Source organism: Rhinopithecus bieti, unplaced genomic scaffold (assembly GCF_001698545.2).
Source record: "Rhinopithecus bieti isolate Rb0 unplaced genomic scaffold, ASM169854v2 scaffold_28066, whole genome shotgun sequence".
NCBI lineage: Eukaryota > Metazoa > Chordata > Mammalia > Primates > Cercopithecidae > Rhinopithecus > Rhinopithecus bieti.
This window is the reverse complement of record NW_016813021.1, coordinates 1,664,370-1,672,131: the sequence shown is the minus strand read 5'-3', so window position 1 is coordinate 1,672,131 and position 7,762 is coordinate 1,664,370. Positions and strand designations below refer to the sequence as shown.

Genomic DNA, 7,762 nt, shown 5'->3' with positions numbered 1-7,762 from the left:
CTAAGAAGCTGGGATCAGAGGCACACACCACTACACCCAGATAATTTTTTAATTTTTTTTTTTTTGAGACAAAGTCTGGCTCTGTCACCCAGGCTGGAGTGCAGTGGTGCAATCTTGGCTCACTGCAACCTCTGCCTCCTGGGCTCAAGCCATCCTCCCACCTCAGCCTCCCAAGTATCTGGGACTACAGGCATGCCTCACCACACCTGGCTAATTTTTATATTTTTTGTAGAGACAGGGTTTTGCCATGTTGCCCAGGCTGGTCTCGAGAGCTCAAGCAGTCCTCCCACCTCAGCCCCCAAAGTGCTGGGATTACAGGCCTGAACCACTGCATCTTGCTTTTTAAAATTTTTTATAGAGATAAGGTCTTGCTATGTTGCCCAGGCTGGTCTTAAACTCCGGGGCTCAAGCAATCCTCCCACCTGGACATCCCAAAGTGCTGGGATTACAGACGTGAGCCACCGTGCTCAGCCTGTTATTATTTAGAGATGGAATTTTGCTGTGTCGCCCAGGCTGAAGTGCAGTGGCTACTTATAGGTATGAACATAGTTTACTGCAACCTCGAACTCCAGGGCTCAAGCGATCCTCCCGCCTAAGCCTTCCCAGTAGCTGGGACCACAGGCACACAACAGCCAAACATTTCAGTCCAAGGACATAACATGATTTACACAACCCATCCCTTTGGTGATGGTTATTGGGTAGTTTCCGATTTTTCACTCTAATAAATAATGACCTCTTTATCCATTACATATTTTTAAAAAATGAAATCTGAATTCAGCAACTGAAACCTATCTGCAGACCACTGGAGTAAATGGGAACCCTGAGAAACTATTTGATGGGGAAGGAAGCCCCCAGGCCCTCTTGGGAAGGCCTAGGGCCTAGTCACTGCTTCAGGGAGAACAAAGAGTGATAATTCGGTTCTTTTTTTTTATAGAGGTGGAGTCTTGTTCTGTCTCCCAGGTTTGGAGTGCAGTGGCGCAATCTCGGCTCACTGCAACCTCCGTCGCCTGGGTTCAAGCGATTCTTGTGCCTCAGCCTCCAGAGTAGCTCTGACTACAGGTGCATGCCACCACACCCAGCTAATTTTTGTATTTTTAGTAGAGATGGAGTTTCACCATATTGGCCAGGCTGGTCTGGAACTGACCTCAAGTGATTTGCCTGCCTCAGCCTCCCAAAGTGCTGGAATCACGGGTATGAGCCACTGCATCCAGGTTTTTTGTTTTGTTTTGTTTTTGTTTTTGTTTAGACAGAGTATTGCTCTGTTGCCCAGGCTGGAGTGCAAGTGGCACAATCTCAACTCACTGCAATCTCCACCTCTTGGGCTCAAGCGATTCTTCTGCCTCAGCCTCCTGAGTAGCTGGGTCTACAGGTGTGCACCACCATGCCCGGGTATTTTTTGTATTTTTAATAGAGATGGGGTTTCGCCATTTTGGCCAGGCTATTCTCAAGCTCCTGGCCTCAAGCGATCTGCCCACCTCCACAAGTGCTGGGATTGCAGGTGTGAGCCAACATGCCCAGCCATAATTCAGTTCTTAATGGTTCTAGATCCTTTACAGAACTTGCTAGAAGCTATATCCCTAGGAGAAGGATTTTTATCACCTATAAGTCTCAACAGCCCTGTACCTGTATTTTCCTTTGATAAACAACTCCCCTTCCAACACCGCCACCGCATGCATCCTTAGCAGGATTACCACGCCAGGTGCTCTCCCTTTCCCAACCTAACGATGGGCCTAGAACCTAAGCCAAGATAGTGAGATTCAACTCTGGACCTTGGCTACAGCCCTTGGGAGAGAGGCTCTTTCTCTCTGTTGCGTTGCTTAGTTATAAAGACGTTAAGTATGGTGTTGCCAGAGAAATCCTGTCAGGGAATGAAGCAGGTTTCCTGGAAACTTAGATTGAACACCTGGATCCAGACATGCCTGAAGCGAGCCCCGTTGACTCAAGTTACGTGAGCTGATAAATTCCATTTTACACTTCAGTCAGTGACAGTTGGGTTTCTACCACTTCCATCAGAATAGTTCTTTTTTTTTTTTTTTTTTTGGAGACAGGGCCTCGCTTTGTCACCCAGGCTGGAGTGCAATGGTGTGATCTCGGCTCACTGCAACCTCCACCTCCCGGGTTCAAGTGATTCTTCTGCCTCAGCCTCTGGAGTGGCTGGGATTACAGATGTGCACCACCACGCCTGGCTGATTTTTGTATTTTTGTAGAGATGGGGTCTCACCATTTTGGCCAGGCTGATCTCGAACTTCTGATCTCAGGTGATCTGCCCGCCTCAGCCTCCCAAGTGCTGGGAATACAGGCGTGAGCCACTATGCCTGGCCTAGAACAGTTCTTGTTCACTCTCCCTTGACCCAGAAAAGAACAAACTCATTCATTCATTATTAATTTATTTATTTATTTATTTATTTATTGACTAGTATGTGCTCAGCCCCATGCTGGGTGATGATGGGGACAGTAAAGTGACGGTGACAGAACTCTCATGGCAATCAAGGCTTCCAGAGCTCAAACGGCAATCACAAACTGTTCAGCAAGAATGGCGACGCCTGCCATGAAGGAGGAGCTCAGAGAGCTACAGGAGAGGCGTCTGTGAATGGGAGATGGGATCATGGAGCGGTCCCTTGAAAGTTGAGCAAGAACCAGCCAAGTGGAGTGAGGTCAAGGGCTAAAGATACGTGCACACAAGCCCTGGGGTTTCAGGGCACACCCGAGGCACAGGAAGCTGGAAAAAGATCTTGGAAGTGGAAGGAGGTAAGGGCTGGGGAGGTTGGGAGGGCAGACGTGAGGCAGCCATCCAGGCCCCAGCAGAGGAAGCAGAAGGAGGATGCAAAGGAGGCCGGGCGTGTATGTTGCCTTCCCGTCTTGTCCCTCAGATCGTGGCGTAGAAATACATGGCAATCAGCATGACTGGGAGCTGGCGAGGAGGCAGAGAGATGAGGGCACTCCACGCCCCCCGCCCAGCCCACCCAGCCTGTGGGCTCCCCGCCTCTCACCGTCCACATCAGGATGGCAAACCCAAACCACGAGATGCCCCACGTGTAGCTGTCGATGGCATGGCCGATGTGCTCAAAGCAGCCCTGGGCAGGGGGATGGGGGAGGTTTAAGAAGACACCCATGAGGGTGGCTGCTAAAGGCGAGAGTCACTGTGCGCCCTTGGGAAAGTCACTGCCTTTCTTGAGCCTTGGTTTTCTCACCTGTGCAATGGGAACCATGGCACTGTCCACCTCCTCGGGTGGTTTCGGGGCCCCAGGGAGCTGATGTTGAACCCAGGCCCTGCAAAGTAGATGCTGCCCTGCTGATGGCTATGACAGTCTGAGGGTGATTTTGCTCTTACGCCTGGCTTTTTTTTTGGGGGGGGGGGGGTCTCGCTCTGTCGCCCAGGCTGGAGTGCTGTGGCCGGATCTCAGCTCACTGCAAGCTCCGCCTCCCGGGTTCACGCCATTCTCCTGCCTCAGCCTCCCGGGTAGCTGGGACTACAGGCGCCGCCACCTCGCCCGGCTAGTTTTTTGTAGTTTTAGTAGAGACGGGGTTTCACCGTGTTAGCCAGGATGGTCTCGATCTCCTGACCTCGTGATCCGCCCGTCTCGGCCTCCCAAAGTGCTGGGATTACAGGCTTGAGCCACCGCGCCCGGCCTGTTGCTCTTATTCTCGGACAACCTGAGTAAAGTTGCAGGTGCCAGGTCTGGATCAGACAGACCCTGGGTGCATCCTGCTGACTTGAGAGAGAGTTGGGAGAGCACGAGAAAATCAGAGAGGGGGCCCAGCGCTGTGGCTCATGCCTGTAATCTGAGCACTTTGGGAGGCCAAAGCGGGTGGATCACTTGACCTCAGGAGTTCGAGACCAGCCTGGCCAACATGATCAAACCCTGTCTTTACTAAAAATACAAAAATTAGCCAAGAGGGTGGTGCGCGCCTGTAATCCCAGCTGCTCTGGAAGCTGAGGTGGGAGAATCCCTTGAACCTGGGAGGCAGACGCTGTAGTGAGCTAAGATCGTGCCACTGTACTCCAGCCTGGGTGACACAGCAGGACTCGGTCTCGAAAAAAAAAAAAAAAAAAGAAAAGAAAGAAAAAGAAAACAAGAAAATCAGAGAGGGGAAGAGGAGAGAGACAAAGCTGGATGGACAGACACAGGGAGGGAGAAAGAGATAGAATCAGAGAGGGAGCAGAGACCAGAGAAAGACAGACAGATGGACGGACAGATGCAGCAGGGCAGAGGGCCACACCTTGGTGAACAGGTAGTCCATGTGCCCCAGGCGGCAGCCCTCCTTGTTGAGGGGGATGAAGTTTCCCGTCCGGCGACAGCACAGTGGGGGCCAGGGGAACACCACCTCCGGAGTGGCCTCCCGGAAGGTTGAGGTGAAGTTCACCCAGTCCATGGGACCAGATGTGCCACAGCACTCTTGCTGAAGAGAAAAGCAGGGGGTCAGGCGGGCTCGGGCTCAGAGAGGATAGTCGCTTGCCTGAGGTCACACAGCAAGGAGGGGCAGGGTTGGCCTTTGACACAGCTGGACCCAACTTCCCCATGTCCTGGGCCTCCAAGCGAGTGTGTCTGGTGGGTGTCTGTGTGTGAGCACGGAGCAGATGATATTTGTCCCAGGACCAGGAAGCTGATGGGGGATTTGGATCAAACCCGCACCTCTGACTTATTTTAAAATATTTTTGCCAGGCATGGTGTCTCATGCCTGTAATCCCAGCTCTTTGGGAGGCCAAGGTGGGTGGATCACCTGAGGTCAGGAGTTCAAGGCCAGCCTGACCAACATGATGAAACCCCACCTCTACTAAAAATACAAAATTAGCCAGGTGTGGTGGTGGGCCCCTGTAATCCCAGCTACTTGGGAGGCTGAGGCAGGAGAATCGCTTGAACCCAGGAGGTGGCGATTGCAGTGAGCCGAGATTGTGCCACTGCACTCCAGCCTGGGAATCAAGTATGGAACTCCATCTCAAAAAATAAAATAAAGGCCTGGCGCGGTGGCTCAAGCCTGTAATCCCAGCACTTTGGGAGGCCGAGACGGGCGGATCACGAGGTCAGGAGATCGAGACCATCCTGGCTAACACGGTGAAATCCCGTCTCTACTAAAAAAAAAATACAAAAAACTAGCTGGGCGAGGTGGCGGGCGCCTGTAGTCCCAGCTACTCGGGAGGCTGAGGCAGGAGAATGGCATAAACCCGGGAGGCGGAGCTTGCAGTGAGCCAAGATCCGGTCACTGCACTCCAGCCTGGGCGACAGAGCGAGACTCTGTCTCAAAAAAAATAATAAATAAATAAAATAAAATAAAATAAAATATGCTGATAAAATAACACAAAAAGGGCAGATTTCTGGCTTTTCCTGGCTTTGGTAAGGAATCCAGGTGTTTAATTTGTGGCTCCTGAATGAGGAAAACATAGGCTTGGGCACCCTTCAAACATGGGTTCAAATCCTGGCTAGCTAGAGGACTTGGGCCACATTGACACCTCAGTTTTTCTTGAGTTGTCAATTTCTTCCTTTTTTTTCTGTTGAGACGGAGTCTCCCTCTGTCGTCCAGGCTGGACGACATCTTGGCTCACTGCAACCTCTGCCTCCTGGGTTCAAGCGATTCTCCTGCCTCAGCCTCCTAAGTAGCTGGAATCACAGGCGCATACCACCACGTCTGGCTAATTTTTATATTTTTTGTGGAGACAGGGTTTCACCATGTTGGCCAGGATGGTCTCAAATCCCTGAACTCAAGTGACCTGCCCGTCTCAGCCTCCCAAAGTGTTGGGATTATAGGCGTGAGCCACTGCGCCCAGCCAATTTCTTCCTCTTCCGATGCAATATCATGTTGGATTTGAAGAGTGCATCTCTTCAAACCTGGAAGTCTGAGTTTGAATCCTTCCAGTTCTGTGACCTACCAGGTGTGTGACCTCATGCAAGATATTCAACCTCTTGCTTTGGTCTCCTCATCACTAAAAGGCTGATCTCCCTTATGGGGTGGTCGTGAGGATTAAAAAAGCTTTAAAAGTGCTTTGAGGCCAGGCACTTGTGGCTCATGCCTGTAATCTCAGCACTTTGAGAGGCGGAGGTAGGAGAATGGCTCCAATCCTGAGCCCAGGAGTTCAAAACCAGCCTGGGCAATAGAGCAAGACCCCGTCTCCACAAAAAATAATTTTAAAAATTTAGCTGGGCGTGGTGGGGTGCACCTGTATTCCCAGCTACTTGGGAGGCTGAGGCAGGAGGATCACTTGAGCCCAGGAGTTGGAGGTTGCAGTGAGCTATGATTGCTCCAGCCTGGGCGACAGAGCAAGACCCCATCTCAAAATATAAAAATAAAAGTCCTTTGAACTGTGTTAAACCCAAGTTAGTGCTCAGTGAATGGTGCTGTTACTATTGTTATTATTATCAACATTTCTGTTGAGGTAGTACGTATAGGCTAAGAGCAGGGGGTCAGGAGCTAGGCTGCCGAGTTCCAATCCCAGCTCCCACCACTTATGGACTGTATGGCATCGGGCAAGGGACTTTCCCTTTGTGGGCCTGTTTACTCATCTGCAGAAGGGTTTACTCATCCGCAGCCCTGCTCTCCTGGAGATCTCATGAGTGGATGTCTTTAAAGCACTCACTTCTCTACAAGAGGGCACATCGGGCGCTCTATCGGCTTCTGTGGAGGGAGCCCCGGGGCCCTCCCGGCACCCCGGCCACCCTGCCCACCTCAATCATGACGCGGTCCCAGAGGCGGGTCAGCTCCTGGCCCTGGTCGGTGTTCGCGCTGTAGAAGGTCAGCATCTGCTTCGTGATCAGGGATGGACTGGACACCATCTGCGGAGAACAGGGAAGAGCAGGGGCCGGCAGGGCTGGATGGGGAGACAGGAAGACCTCCGCCCCGCCGCGCCGGGACCCTCGCCCCTCCCATGCAGGTCAGGCCCCTCCCCAGGCCTCGCCGGGCTCACATAGTCACGGTGGGTGTAGGACGTGATGCAGGAAGCGCACTCGAAGATGTAGACGATGAGCATGAGCACCAGGTACTGGGGAGACAGAGGGAGGACGGCCCGTTGGGCAAAGCCCGTGAAGCCACACCCCATCAGGGAGGCATCACTGTGGAAATGCAAGTTTTTAAAAAGTTTGGGGCAGTGTGACTAGTATCATCCATAATATGTGGTGGGTATTTAGGTGTTCGCTGTACAAATCTTCCAACTTTTCTGTATTTTGAAATATTTAATTTAATTAATTTATTTTTGAGACAGGCCAGGCGTGGTGGCTCACGCCTGTAATCCCAGCACTTTGGGAGGCCGAAGGGGCGATCACCTGAGGTCAGGAGTTCGAGACCAGCCTGGCCAACATGGTGAAACCCCTTCTCTAATAAAAATACAACAATTAGGGCTGGGCATTGGTGGCTCACACCTGTAATCCCAGCACTTTGGGAGGCTGAGGTGGGTGGATCACTTGAGGTCAAGCGTTTGAGACTAGCTGGGCCAACATGGCAAAACCCCGTCTCTAATAAAAATACAAAAATCAGCCGGGAATGGTGGCATTGGCCTGTAGTCCCAGCTATTCGGGAGACTGAGACAGGAGAATCGCCTGAACCCGGGAGGTGAAGGTTGCAGGGAGCTGAGATTGCACCGCTGTGCTCTAGCCCGGCGATGCTTGTAATCCCAGCTACTCGGGAGGCTAAGGAAGGATAATTGCTTGAACCTGGGAGGTGGAGGTTGCAGTGAGCTGAGATCGTGCCACTGCACACCAGCCTGGGCGACAGAGGGAGACCCTATGTCAAAATTTATATATATATATATATATATATATATATATATTTTTTT

At 51.7% G+C, this 7,762-nt stretch overlaps 1 protein-coding gene across 2 annotated transcripts in view; it reads right to left on the bottom strand.

Moving 5' to 3' along the window:
* Window positions 1-2,452: 2,452 nt before the first annotated feature.
* The window catches only part of UPK1A (uroplakin 1A), a 12,827-nt gene continuing 7,517 nt past the window's right edge, over window positions 2,453-7,762 (bottom strand). The window contains exons 3-8 of one of the 2 annotated variants that reach the window (XM_017847574.1): window positions 6,899-6,973; window positions 6,660-6,767; window positions 4,222-4,401; window positions 3,911-4,008; window positions 2,991-3,074; window positions 2,453-2,911 (exon numbers count right to left, since the gene is read on the bottom strand). In XM_017847574.1, the coding sequence (XP_017703063.1) occupies window positions 2,999-3,074; window positions 3,911-4,008; window positions 4,222-4,401; window positions 6,660-6,767; window positions 6,899-6,973 (537 nt within the window). In that variant the 3' untranslated portion in view covers window positions 2,453-2,911; window positions 2,991-2,998. The remainder of the gene's footprint in view (window positions 2,912-2,990; window positions 3,075-3,910; window positions 4,009-4,221; window positions 4,402-6,659; window positions 6,768-6,898; window positions 6,974-7,762) is intronic. The other variant, XM_017847575.1, reaches the window with a different exon arrangement.